Source organism: Ornithodoros turicata, chromosome 6 (assembly GCF_037126465.1).
Source record: "Ornithodoros turicata isolate Travis chromosome 6, ASM3712646v1, whole genome shotgun sequence".
Taxonomy (NCBI): Eukaryota; Metazoa; Arthropoda; class Arachnida; order Ixodida; family Argasidae; genus Ornithodoros; species Ornithodoros turicata.
In genome coordinates this window covers 64,801,483-64,815,943 of record NC_088206.1, presented here as the reverse complement: position 1 = coordinate 64,815,943, position 14,461 = coordinate 64,801,483, and the positions used below count along the sequence as shown (strand labels likewise).

At 49.0% G+C, this 14,461-nt stretch overlaps 1 protein-coding gene across 1 annotated transcript in view; it reads left to right on the top strand.

Annotated features, from left to right (window-relative positions):
* LOC135397054 (sushi, von Willebrand factor type A, EGF and pentraxin domain-containing protein 1-like) overlaps positions 1 to 14,461 on the top strand; it is a 50,947-nt gene that overhangs the window by 20,013 nt on the left and 16,473 nt on the right. Inside the window, exons 11-13 of the mRNA XM_064628384.1 lie at positions 4,763 to 4,895; positions 4,993 to 5,112; positions 10,872 to 11,087. Of these exons, the coding sequence (XP_064484454.1) occupies positions 4,763 to 4,895; positions 4,993 to 5,112; positions 10,872 to 11,087 (469 nt within the window). The remainder of the gene's footprint in view (positions 1 to 4,762; positions 4,896 to 4,992; positions 5,113 to 10,871; positions 11,088 to 14,461) is intronic.

The window sequence follows — 14,461 nt, the reverse complement described above, 5'->3', positions numbered from 1 at the left end:
AGCGTAATATTCTCAAAGAATCCCACCAAAGAACGCCACTAAGGGAGCCAGTGGCAATTCAAGGAGACACGGCCGCGGCGGACACTAATGTACCGTGTCGACCAACTTCGGAGGAACTCTGTCTCTCTAAATCTCTTTAGCTCTAAATTGACACAGTTTCGTGTCGGAAGCTTTTCAAAGGACCCGCCGATACCACGTGAGGCTCCGCACCTTTTGAGATGGACGACTTCGTCCATTGCTTGTCATGCAGTGCCGTAGTCGATATCATTCTCACTATCATGATCGGCAGAGTTTACCAGAACTCCATTGTCCATCAGAACGCGCCTCGCCCACAGGCTGATTCTTGTGTGTGGGTGGCGACATGCAACTGTCTGCCAAGTCACATTTTAGATGACAGCAACCTAGATGACATAGCAATGACGTTTTGCACCAGTACAGAATCCTGCGAGCACGTGCGACTTTGGGTCGAGCTACTTGCCTTTGGTCAACACGCGTCTCGCAGCGCAATGGTCAGCACGCAGCAAATCAGCAAACAACTGATGGTGAGAGAACGGTGTGAAGAGGGAACCTCCCCCTCTACTTTTCGCAGGCCCCTTCGAAGTCGCGTGCCTGGTAGACGCGCATCTAATTCCCGACAGTCATCCGCGGATAAAGGCACTGGGTTCTGAGTTTAATGCTCACGGAGGCTAAGGCTCTTGAAATGGAACCGTAATTTGTTTTCAATAGCCAAATGTTTTCAATATTTGTTTTCAATTTACCAGCAGCCGTGCGAATTTGAACGCTATACGGGAGCAAACGCTTTCGCGGCTATCGTTTTGTCGGTGTCTTGCTTGCATGTGCTTAATGGGTGAGCTGGCGGGAATGAGCAATGTGATTGCAGTATCGAAGTCATCACGAAGTTATCGTTACATTAAATATCGTAATAAACGGGCTAGACTGCCGTCCAGATGAGAAATTTACCATAAAGGAGGACAGACGCAGACAGGTCGGAGACGAAGGGAGCAGCACACCGGACGAGCGCGGGTTTCATTTCATTTTTTTAAAATAAAACAGTATTTCTTTAAAGTACTTTTGGGGCCTCGGTGTCCGCGTCACGTCACAGTGCTCCTCCTCGCTTGTTTCTTTATTGCGGTGCCATTTCAGTAGGGAGATTTAGAAGGATTGGAAGGACTAGAAGCGATTTCGTCGATTGCAAGGTCTCTACAATAACAGTTCCAAAACTATGAAACGCCACGCACCTGATTCCTTTCAAACAGGCTGCCATCATGTTGCTGAAAGCTTCCTTCATAGCAGAGGTTCTCAACCGGTGGAGAACTCCACTCTGAGGGGGGGGAATTTTGAAATGTTATAGGGGGGATGACACCAGTGAGTTTTAGTATACCGTTGATAAGGTTATCGTGCCTATCGGAACCAATCGCAATGGTGCGTGACCCAGAATCTTATCCACTGATTGCTTCCGGTTGATACGGTTCGACGCAAGCCACGTTATCAACGGTCTGCTAGAACTCTCTACCATGTAACTCTCACCTGCAATCGGCCCTTGTGCGCACTCTTCGTAGCATATCATTCACAGAACATCTCCCTCTATAGACCATATCGCGTTACCTTTAAACCACTAGTCTCCGTGCGCTCCTTAGCCTCGTTCCCAGCGACGACACAACAGGGGTGGGCTGCCAAAATCGCTCTTCGCTACTGGGGTGAATACTGGTGGCCGTCGTCATTAATGAGTATGACTGACGATAACGCAACATTTCATGTAACTACTCATCCAGTAAACATCAGAGTAGCGTCCAGTCCCGCAGTGAGCGGGCTCGCATTCCACTTTTTTTTTTCTCCCGTCATTATCAGCATCATCATCAGAGTAGCTATCAACGTTCGAAAGATCAAGTAAAAAGAACCCAAGCAGCACAATGTACTGAAAGTCGAGTGCAATAGGGGTGGACGGTATGTGTCTTATCAATGTTCTTTAGTTTCACGAGTTTCTTCAAGGCCTTCCACCTACCCGTCCACCCCTATTGCACTCGACTTTCAGTACATTTTGCTGCTTGGGAAGATTGCTTGCTTCCGCGTGCGATACGCACGGTTACTGAGAGGGAGAAAATGAACCGGCACGAAATGAAGAAGAAAATGAAGGAACTCGGAAAACGGCAGTGCACAGTTCCTGTGACTTGCACTGGGTGGCAGCACTAATGGCGGGGTCCATTCCTTGAATCGCGGTTTTGTGCACACAGGAACGCTTCGACGGTATGTCACAATGGCTCGTGGTACCCGATCACCAATGGTTCACGGTGATTTGCGCACGGTACTGGAAGGGCTGCCTAACAGTAAATTCGGTCGCCACAAACAGAAACCCCGAAGAAGCAATAAAAATACCTCGAGATTTTACGTGTCTATTGCGTTGGAGTTAATTTCGGGGTTAACGCTTTCAGGAACCGCAAAAGGAGTTGCGTGGAGCAAACAGGGCTAAGAACTACTGCTTTCTGATATACTTTTCGTATAGCGCTTCCCATGTGCGAAAGCTCTCTAATGTCTGCTTGTTTTTGATTCCGTGTTAGCACCACGACGCAACAACTGTGGCTATGAATGGCATACAGACGTGTACAGATGGAGAGAGCGCAGAAGGAAGGAGTGCGAGGCACACCGGGTTTGGTGTGCGTCCTGACACGACTTCAGAGGGAACTGGGGCGACATTCGAGTGTAAATTCTTGCGGTGAAAACCAGGGAAAACCTAGAGGGCATACAGCCGGTGCTAGAATTCGAACCTGCCAGCTCCTAATCTTCCGCACGACCTTAGCTACCACCAAAGCGGATGCTTTTGCCCATTCAGCCGTGCCGCTGGTCTCTCACTCTCATGTGCCTGGACAGCGCGTCTCACGTGATGTCGTCCACGTCGTCTGGCAGCACGAACGCCGTGGGTTCACAGCGTAGGCGGTGTGCCGCGGAGCACTCGCGCAAGAGTTCGCAGATGTGCCGCAGATGCTGGTGCGGGAGATGCAGACGCGGTGACCGTAAATGAGGAACCTAAGCGGCGCACCTTCGATAATACGGAGTTATAGTAGACCGTTCCGTAACGTACGGAACGTTAGCGCGGATTCCGTACTTAGCTACCGCCAAGCGGATAGCAAGCGAGTTTTAGCACGTCGTCGGCCAGCACTACGAACGGTACGGTGAGAACTGTGTTGGCATCCAACGGCGCTAATGTGAACTACCGTTCCGAAGTTGTCTAGGCATCTCTCTGTGAATGAATTACCTGGTGTAATTACGTTTTCGTCCTCTGTTTTTTTTTATTTGCTCTTTTGAAACAAATTCGTCCAATACACGAAAGGACAACTGAGAACTCCTACCGGTCAGTTCATCGCTATCACCCGTCGTGATGGCGGATGCTACGGCTCACTCGGACTTGGTTACCAGTATACAGAGACCACAATTTCTTGTTTCCGAATGGTACGAGGCATCTGTGTTCTCTTAACAAGAAGATGTAGTCCCTCGTACTGAAGGGCAGTCTTATACTCCTCACTTGGGACACAGTCGACAAGGTGTTGCAGGCACCCATCTTGTTTCGTGCGACGAAAACAACGCAGAGGACGGAACGGAAAAGGATGCGTTCCAACGCAAAAAGCATGCGCTCTTGCTCACATGGAGAATAGCGTTCCCTCGGTTCGCTGTGCAATGGTTTGCTAAAACTCTCTATTGCCATGAAGAGTCGTGCGACGAAGCGTGCCCCCATTAGACTCAGCCAGACGTTGCCAAATGCGCAACAAACGGTACAGTGACTTTAACGCGACGTGAGCCCGTTTTCAGGCGAAACCCGTGTTGCTGCGTGAGGGCCCATCCCGACCTATGGTTAAGTTTGCAGTTGAGTCGCACGCAAATCACGTAGGATCACAGTGCAGGTTCTGCCCTTCGTCTGCAACAATTCTATCGCGTTTCGTACGTTGAAAGGTCCTTTTTAGCTTAGTCGCTAGTTGGTGATTCCAGAAGTCCAGCGTGCATGCCCTTAGCAGGTTCATCAGAAAAGCGTATGCCCAACGAAAGGGCAGAGTAACACCAAAAATCGTCATGCACGCACTTGCAGTACATGCAACTGGATAGGTTGCGCTACCACAACTCAAGCAACACGCAATATTGGACCCATATTGGCTGGTCATTGGCGATACGGGTCCAATATGGGACCCGTTTCGCCAAGATTTTCACCATATTGGCTGAAAATGGGCAATATGGGCCCCATATTGCCCAGTTTCAGCCAATATGGGGAAAATCCTGGCAATATGGGCCCCATATTGCCCACTTTGAGCCAATATTGGGAAAATCTTGGGAATATGGGCCCCATATTGCACGCCTACACCCCATATTGACTGAACAGGGTACGTAGCCGTGTTGCACAGAAGTGCTGCTTTGTGCTACTTAACACTAGATGACTAGACGCACGCTTGGCGTAATAAACTACGGAAGCAACGAGATATGGCCGAGGCAGGCCACAATGAATTCTTAATAAAGTACAATAATTATTTTTAACAATCAGACAACAATTTAACGACTAGCTTTTTCCCATTATCCCAGGTGGAAAATATCCAAATTGAAACACATTGTCAAACTTGAATTCTGAAATCTCCCTGTAAGTCTCTGATATTGTTTCATCAGCAACTTGCAAGTGATTCCACTCAGAAATATTCCTACCTGGCAACCGGATACCTGTTTAAGCGCTGGACACTGCTTTGTAAAGTCTTATAACCATCTCAGATGTTTGCTTCTTTGCTCGCAGATCAATGTTTCAGAGCGAGGCAATCGCGTTGGCGTAATAACGTTCAGCAACAACGCCGCGCGCATCGTCAAGCCCCACTCACACACTTCAATGGATCTCGTCCTTGAACAACTTCGTAGCATAAATTACACGGGTGAGTTTTTGTTTCAACCCCTCGACTTTTAAATTTCAAGTGCCCAATAATGTGATAAAGCAATAACTCTGCATACACAACAAAATCTCATTGTCAGGAGGAGGGACCGCCTTAAAGGCATCGTTGGAAACAGTCAAGACAGATTATGACACTATCTGGGCCAGCTTCAAAGCGGATCGAAAGAAGCTGAAACTAAGCATCTTCCTGATAAGCGACGGTCAGTACATCCGAGCTACGCTTTCTGACGCACGCGACGCATATGTCTTGCTGCTTCAGCGGAGGGCAATAAGAAATGTAGCTCAGATTTCAAACGTGACACCGTCAGGCAACGGAATGTACGGCAGTACAAACGAGACATGTGCTCTAATAAATAGGGAGTTACGTGGTGCATTCGACTAGTCGTCCCGATACTCCGAGCTGGAGTGCATCAGACTGCATCTCACTCCGTCTCCGAGCCGGAAGAATTGTGCAGTAGCCGAACGCGGCAGGTTCAAACTAGAGTCACTAAATAGGGAGCAGAGTAGCGACACTGAGCCACGCCGGCGAGCGAGGCCGCCATCTTGAGTCCGCCAGGTCTGCGTAGCCTGGCAGTAGGACGCCATTCTCCACCTTCTCCGCCGGAGAACAGCGCGCAATCGAGCCAGCTCGCAACCGAGGAATCCGGTTTTGGATAGAGGGGACTCAACATGGACGGCGCGTTCTTGCAAGGAGAAACCACGTGACACGATCGGCCCAATCGCGGACACCGAACGACGGCTCCGTCGCGGAAAGGGAGTGCGATACTCTGTACCCCTATTTAGTGACTCTAGTTCAAACGGAAGAGCGGAGAGGGAATGCTTGCTCACGTAGCTTCCGGTGCTTCCCTGGTGGTCAAAACGACGACGACGCGATATACACAACGTGGAAGGCATGGCGGAACAGAAACACAGAGGAAGCTGGTGAGTAGTAATTGGCATGGTCGTATGGTAGGGGGTTCCACTCAGCAACATGGACCCCAGGGCGCTGCCCTGAGCCCTGCGCGTATTTTTCCCCGCGCGGCGCGGGTGTGGAGGGTTGTCCGCGCGCTTATCGGCGAGGGGAGGGCTGCGTGCGCGTTTACCCTCTCACATTTTTCAGCCTGGACCAACTTCTTTCATCATTTTTCCGCCTGGGCCGACTTCATTCGTGTTTTTACCCGGTACAACAGGTGCCCAATAGGTGATTTACATGCATGCGTAGAGATGTCAGTGTCATCGACTTTTTCAACTGCATTCGGGTTCAGTGCCTGCGAGATAATACGAAGTTTTCGCGGAAAGCGAATCTATTATCAGATGCCACAATGCAAACGAAGGATTTTACAAGCATGACGTGCAGGCCAAGTCTACATTTTTAATCACGTAGTATTCGTAGCACACGGCACACAAACGTATACGAAATAATTTCCAAGTGGCAATCAGATTTTGGGAGAAGCGGATCACACAACCGCCCTCAGAAATGCTTAACCAATATACAATGATGTGATGTGATGTGATGTGAGTAAAGAAAAAAATGGGGATGTAAGTTTCGACGAAGTCAAACTGGCTACCCCAGTACACTTAATACAGAAAGTTCAATCTGATGATGAGATGATGAAAACGCAAAAGGATGATGTCCAGAAACGAACAGAGATGATAATTGAGTTCAACATGTAGGTCAAAAGTTCAAGAGCTGCGCCCAAGTTAGAGTAAAGTGGCGGAATCACCGGGGGCACACACAGGACACATCACACATTCACCGTGTCATAGGATGTCCATAAGCCCGGTTGCATGCAAAAAGTCTTCAAGTGCCCTTAGCGCCTTGTCGGACGAAGGAGGACCTAATAGTTTCGTGATGTCGAAGGCTCGGGAGTCCAAACGAGAGAGGCTTGTCTCTAATGCCCTTCGAGCAGCGACGTACTTCTGACACCTCAGAAGGATGTGTTCTACATCCTCTACAACGCCACACTCACTACAGTTCGGAGAGTCTCGCTTTCCGATTTTGAAGAGGAGACGTGCGCTGTACGGTACATTGAGCCGTAGCCTATGTAGGACAGTTGTCGTTTGTCGCGTAAAGGAAGGTGGTACTCGAAAGCGTAACCCTGGGTCGACCTTATACAGAAGCGAATCCCGAGCCGATCCTGTTAACCAGGAGGTATTGCACATTCTTTGTTTTAACTCGTTCAGCATTCGCCCCGCGTCACCCTTGGTGAAATAAATGGGCAACACCTGGGCGCGCCTTAGTTGAAGAGCCCGGCGTGCAGCAGCGTCCACAGCCTCGTTACCTGCAATGCCACAGTGGCTAGGGATCCACTGCATTTGGATGTCATGACCTTTTAAAACTGCTGCATGGTGTGCGTGTAAGACATCTTGTGCTGGTGTAGCCAGAGATCCCGTAGTAAACATGGTAGCTAGGGTCTGTAACGCACATTTTGAGTCGCTATAGATGGTCCAGCGAGCAGCTGAAGATTGTGAGTTGATGAAACTTATTGCCAAGAGGACTCCATAAAGTTCAGCGGCCGTTGCAGAGGTGACGTGAGACAGCCGCACCGCTCTCTCAATATTCGCCTCCGGGATAACAAATGCACACGAGGAGCCGGATGATGTCGTAGAGGCATCCGTGAAAATCTGCATCCTGCCTGCGGAGCTGTTTAGTAGCTCAAGACTGAACTGACGAAGAACATGCGTTGGTATATCCTTCTTTCCCGGGAGTCCAGGCACACTAGTTCTTACGTCAGGAGGCTGCAGGACCCATGTTGGGATATCTGGCAATGCATGTGGCTTGTGTTTCGGAATAAGACCACGCTGTGTCTGGATAGCTTGGGTAAAAGAAGAGTGGTGACGACTCATAATGGCTCGAAGCTGAGGATGGCGATGGTGACGCGTTGCCAACCGCACGTAGTGGCGGAACGTTTCTTGCATCCTGAGAGCTGATACAGGTGGTTCCCGTGCTTCTGCCATGGCTAAAGCGTTTGACGTTGCTCGAGGAAGGCCAAGACAGAGCTTGACGCCCTTTGCTAGGATAGACTCTAACACCTTCTCTGTGGTAACAGGGAGGTTGTGTAGCAAGGGGATGTGATGCGCAACCATCTGACTTATAAGAGATCGGTGAACGCTGAGCATTGCCCGAGGAGATGTGCCCCACCGGGAACCGCATAAGTAACGAAGAACATTAAGACGACTCTCAGCTCTTGCTTTTAGACAGCGCACCTCCGCTACCCATGACAAACTCCGGTCGAGAGTAACGCCGAGAAAGCGGTGATGTGGTACACGACGTACCCGATGCTGACCAATTTGTAGCTGAAATCTTTTAAGATGGCGACGCGTAAAAGGCAGCATTACAGTCTTTTCTGAAGACAGGTCCATGCCTCTCTCCAGCAGGAAGTGCACTACGCGATCAAGTGAAGTCTGAAGGCGACGCTGTAAAGCAGGCCACTGCTTTCCCGATGACCATATACAGATGTCATCTGCGTAGAGACTAACAAATACCCCTTTGGGCAAGAGACGAGGCAGGGCAGCCATGACAGCATTGAAAAGTAAAGGACTGAGTACGCTCCCCTGTGGTACCCCTGCTGACAATGTATGCAAACTCGTGTCGCCTTTTGCTGTTCTCACGAAAACAGACCGACCATTAAGAAAAGCAGCAATCCAGCGAAGAGCCCGGCCAGTGACGTTGAAACTGTATAGGTCGTAAAGGACATGGTTGTAGCTCGTCGTATCATATGCTCTCTTTATGTCCAAGAAAACAGCTGCTGTAAGCTCACCCCGAAATCTAGCTTCTTCAATGTGAGTGACCAAGTTTATGATGCAGTCTATCGAGGTCCGAGCCTTTCTGAAACCTGCCATTTCGGTAGGTAGCAGACGCCGGAACTCTAAGAACCACTCTATTCGGCGTAGGATAATCCTTTCCATGATCTTACACACGCAGCTTGTAAGACTGATGGGCCGAAATGACGTCAACTCTCTAGGTGATTTTCCAGGCTTCAGGACTGGCACAACTTGCGATGTCTTCCATGACGGAGGGACAAAGCCGCGTCTCCAAGAGTCGTTGATCAAATTCAAAAGTAAAGTGCGCGACGTCGGTCCCAAGGAGGCTATAGCTTTGTATGAGACCCCATCGGGCCCTGGAGCTGACCGCTTCGTGGACAGGTGGATGGCAGCCTCCAATTCCTGTATCGTGATGTCACTGTCCATATAGGGGTCTTCAGCTGGCTGTGTAAAAACAACCGCCCTATACGCGGCTTGTGCCGAGTCCCTGTGGGATGTTGTGCATGACGCATCTGAGGGCCTAATAAAAAGCCTACAAAAGTCTTCCCCAACAGATTTTTCGGTCGTGCCCTGATGGACGGCTAGTGCTCCAAACGGCTTAACTTGTTCAACCGGGGAGCTTAGGCCCTTGATGATCCGCCAGACATGTCCCGTAGGTGTGTATGGAGATAATGTAGAACAGAGTGCTCTCCATCTCTGCTTGGCTAGACGTTGAAGATAAGTGCGAATTAGTGATCGCAGCCTGCAAAGCTCGCGATAATCCTCAATGCAACCCGATCTTCGCAGTCTTCTTTCCGCCCTACGACGTATTGTCCGCAACCTTTCGAACTCGGCGTCCACGCTGCGATATTTGATCGGGCACGATATCTTTTTTGTTGCAGCTGCAATACTAGATGACAGCGCCTCGTTGAATTCGTCGAAAGTGGTGACATTCTGTAGAAGTTCCTCTGTCCTGCGTTTGAATACTTTCCAGTCTGTGACTCTTTCTTGTCGTGATCCGGCAACCATTGGGGAGTAAGAGATGAGTATAGGTATGTGGTCGCTTCCTAGTGTATCTAAATCCGTCCTCCAGTGCATGCGAGAAACCAGATCGGGAGAGCAGACTGTAATATCCAGGCAGCTTGAATAAGAGGGACCCCGGAAATATGTCGGTGAGCCGTCATTTAACACCACAGCACTGCAGTCTTCAATACATTGTTGAATCAGTCGCGCCCTTGAATCGGCATGTTGACTTCCCCAGCTGTTGCCATGGGCGTTGAAGTCGCCACATATGATAAAACAGGAAGGAAGTCGCTGGAAGAACTCCCTCATAGCATCTTCCGGGATGCGAATAGAAGGGGCGATGTATACACTAGCCACAGCAATCCTTCGTGTGCGGAGGAGAACACTGCAGACAACAAACTCGAAGTCCCCATCGCTAGAGGTGCACAAAAGGCTGCTAGGAATGCAATACAATACAATGAAGAACAATACAATGAAGAATACAATGGAATATACAATGAAGATGAGCGTTATGCATAAACACAATGGAAGATATGTTATATTAATTATAATAACCAGATCAGCGCAGGTCACACATAAACGTAGATCCAATTCACAAAATATACTCGAGATTTCCCGTAGCCATACAGAAAAACTATCATATTTTTGGTGTCATAGCATCCGGGCACTACAAATGGAAAGGCCATACTTTAATTTTATAAGTTTTTAGCTCATGACGTTGTAAAACGCAAACGCAACATTAAAGATCATTTTCTTCCTTACATTTTCAAAGCCAAAACTGCACGCTATTTCTTGCATTTTTTAAAAGATCTAGATTAAAAAGTTCTGCATATAGTCACACATACTATACAAGATATTTGATTGTGGCTTAAATGCTAAAATTTATCGATTCACATTCAGGAGAAGTGGTGACTACCACACATCAGTAAGAGTTTAATTAAAATTTGAACAGATCTTGCGAGTTACGATCAGTGTTGTAGAATGTGTAATTTCACAATACGCAAGCTTGAGCTCGCTCACATTGACGAGCACTCTTTCATGATGACAGAGCATTTAATCGAATGGATTGATATTTTCTATATACACTATATCATAATGTGAATTCTCTATGTCGTGGATATTAAAAGTTACGAATATTTTCCGAACGAAATTTACTTAAAACTCGAAGAAAGGGTCCTATTTCCTAACCTACGTCCTCTGCTTACTTTTACAGGAAAGGCCAACTTGGGAGGAAGTCCCAAGCAAGTTATGAATGCACTGAGCAAAGGAACCTACAGTGCAACACTTTATGGCATAGGCGTAACCAGTAGCCCCAACCGAGAAGCTCTGATGGACTTAGTGTCCAGACCTATAGAGGACCATCTGTTCATCCTCCGGGACTACGACAGCATTTTATGGCTAGCGGAGAAGCTCACCAACGGCACTATTGGTAAGACCCGATACGATTGTACAGCGAGATCGTGGTGGAGCATACTTTGCGAGGGCACTAGTCAGGCACAAGAGCGCATCCACTGGGTTTAACTTCATTTGCGCATGTGTTGTTTGCTAGGACGGCTCCAGGGCAGATCGTTTGAGAAAGATATTTGTCACTAAGAGGCGCCATGACGCAAAAAGCAGTGTGTCGAGGCGAAAAGAAATATTCCCATGACAGCCAACTCCCATAAAATTTTAGAGTCCCTGAGGCTGCCTTTCTTTCTCAGCTATTGTGTAGACGCTCACGTTTCTGTTGCTTCCTACTTGCTTGTTTGTTCACGTTTCTGTGAGCCCCCAAATGCCCTATCCCCCTGTGACACACACACACACACACACATACATTGGATGGTGATGGGGTGGGCGATTCACCGCCGCTGAGGCGGTACACTGCACTATTTCGCGTTTGGGGAGGATGGCCCTGTGAGCCTGACAAGCTGTACGGAAAAACTGATGGAGAGAATGGTTTTGCATCGCCTCGACTGGTGGCTCGAAAAACAACGTGCGTTCCCTCACGAAATGGCTGGATTTCGTCGCCACCGAAGCTCCATGGGTCCAGTTCTCGACCTAGTCTCTACAGTCCAACATGCTCGTGCCCATCGACGGATCGTCCTATCGGTTTTCCTCGACATCAAGCGCGCATATGATACCGTCTCGCACATTTGTGTGCTGCACGCCTTGCGCTCGTTTGGGGTATCCGATCGGCTCTTCATCTGGCTCCAAGACTTCCTTACGGACCGAAATGTCGCTGTCCGTACGTCCCAAGGCCAGAGCCCTCAACATCCTCTTCCTCAAGGAGTCTCCCAAGGAAGTATTCTCAGTCCGACACTCTAATGTAGTGATGGCCGGTTTACAATCAGAAATTCCTTGCAAAGTGTCGTTTTCCGTGTATGCAGATGACGTCGCCCTTTGGACAGTAGGAAAATCACGCCCAGCCATACAGCGCCGCCCGCAGCTCGCTTAAAATAATGTCCATACGTACCTCACAAACCTTGGGATGGACATTTCACCCGAAAAGTGTGTCGAGCTCCCTTTCACGCGCAAAGCTATGACCAATTTCCCTCTTTGGGTTGGTGCAAAGAAGCTTGAGCCGATACGCTTCCATCGCTTCCTTGACGTGGTAATCGACTCGGTCTTGCGCTAGGCTCACCACATTAAACACCTTTAAACTAAAGTGCAGCGATGGCTCCCCGCAATTCAACATCTTTCTGGCTCAGGATGGGGCTGTGATCAGCGTTCCCTGCTCGCAGCTCACGCGGCGCTGGTGAGGGCGACTGTGCTTCCTATTCTGCACAGGATATCAACAACATCATTAAATACCCTTCGGTCCCTGTTTGCTCAAAGCCTTCGTCGCTGCCTCGGAGTTCCAAGAATGGCTGAAACACGGAAAGTACTGGCTGAAGCTGGTGAACTCCCGATTGAGGTTCTACGTGAACGACAAACGGCTCGGCACTTCCTACACTTGCGTGCTCACATTCCCCGTCACCCGCTCCTCAGGAAAATTCGATACCGCCCTGAAAGCGACTTCTATCGAGTAGCGCAGAGGACACGCGGGACTCTCACTTACATCATAGCTAAGGACATTATACCGCCGAAAGCCCCCTGGTCTCTGCCGGTACCGCCGACTTTTTTGAGCCTTCCAAACCTTCAGGAAAGAAGAGACCAGGTCCCCCCTCAAGTCCTCCGAGCCCATTTTTATGCTCTGGTAGACGAGCAGTTCTCTGCGATGAAAGGTGTTCTCTACGTTTCGGCAGCATATACCGATGGCGCATCCCGAAACAACAAGTCCGCCTCAGAATTCGTCATACCATCCGAAGGCGTTGTGCACGGACGACGCCTTTCACATCCAACCTCCTTCACAACTGCGGAACTCTATGCCATCCTTTTCTGTCTACAACACATCGCTGGTTTTACATTGCGGGAATGGGCAGACTTCACAGACTCCAAATCTGCACTTCAAGCTATTGAAAATTCTGGCATACGAGGCACATCCGCACCCCTAGTCACAGATGTGTTAATGGCTTACCACACTGTCTACGCAGCAGGCTACAGGCTCATTCTCTAGTGGGTTCAAGCCCATTGTGGTGTCGTGGGGAACGAGCAAGCAGACAGCGCCGCAGAAGCAGCACTCTCGTATCGGAAACGAACCAGTATTGTTCTGCTGAGAGGAGACCGCCGTTCCATTCTGCGACGCCTCGTGACACCCCTGGCTTCCCGCCAATGGACAACCGACATTCTCCCCCCATCTATGTTGAGCAGAGTTGATCTAACGCTCGCTTTCCGCATGCCACGAAACACCTCTCGTCAAGATGCTGCATTAATCCACCAAATGCGCAGCAACACAGGTGGTCGTGCCGTGTGTCGTCTCTGTTCCCTCTTGCGCCATGAACTTTGCGGACCGCACCTAACTCGCTCGCCTCACTGCGCTTTTGACTCGAGTGATCTGTGGCAATGTCATTGGGTGCTTCCTCGCCGAACAAGGGACTTGGTACAACTTTCACAAGAGCTTACAGGTATAGGCTAAACATGACCGACGACCCTACATGTAGACAATGCAACACAAGCGAAGACGACATCCATCTACTACTGCACTGCACAAAATTTGAGGACGAGGGAAAGATTCTCGAAAAGCGTCTCTCCACACTGGACAGCCGGCCATTTACCTTTTCAAACATACTGGGCGCATGGTCTATAGACGACAAATGCCGCAAGGCGGACGGCAAGCCTGCGGGACCTGTGACACGTGCTTCCGCACATCTTCATTTCACGGTGTCCGTGATGTGTGTGTGTTTGTGCGTGTGTGTGAATTTCTTCTGTCTTCTTTTTTTGTCCGGGTGAACTTATCTCTCTCTCTTTTTCTTTTATTTTTTGAAGAGTAGCAAGCCAAATATTGGCTGACCTCTCTCAACACTTAAAAACAACAACAACAAGAGACGTGAAGTGACGACGAATTCTGCTTGGCATGTTGAAAGGTGCTGGGAATGAACCACCACCTTTGAATGATTGGCAAATGCTCGTCAATCAAGATAATAATCACTCAAGATCACGAAGATTATCACTCCCTGAGGCACGCTTAGGATAAGGTTATTTTCCTGGTTACTATATACAATAACGCTGAGAAAAAAATGCTTGAAGTTCTGCTACGAGCACTACAAAGCACCCAACTTATCGATGCGGTAAAATATTTAGGACCACTAACTGAATCTGACTAGTGGCAAGTCACGCACTTGAGACTTCGTGTTGTGTCTGTCCTTTCGTGTTCCCTAGTCTGGGGGTTTTACATTATGCATTATACGTCAATTATGTTACAAACAAAGCAGCAAAAAACCTCGG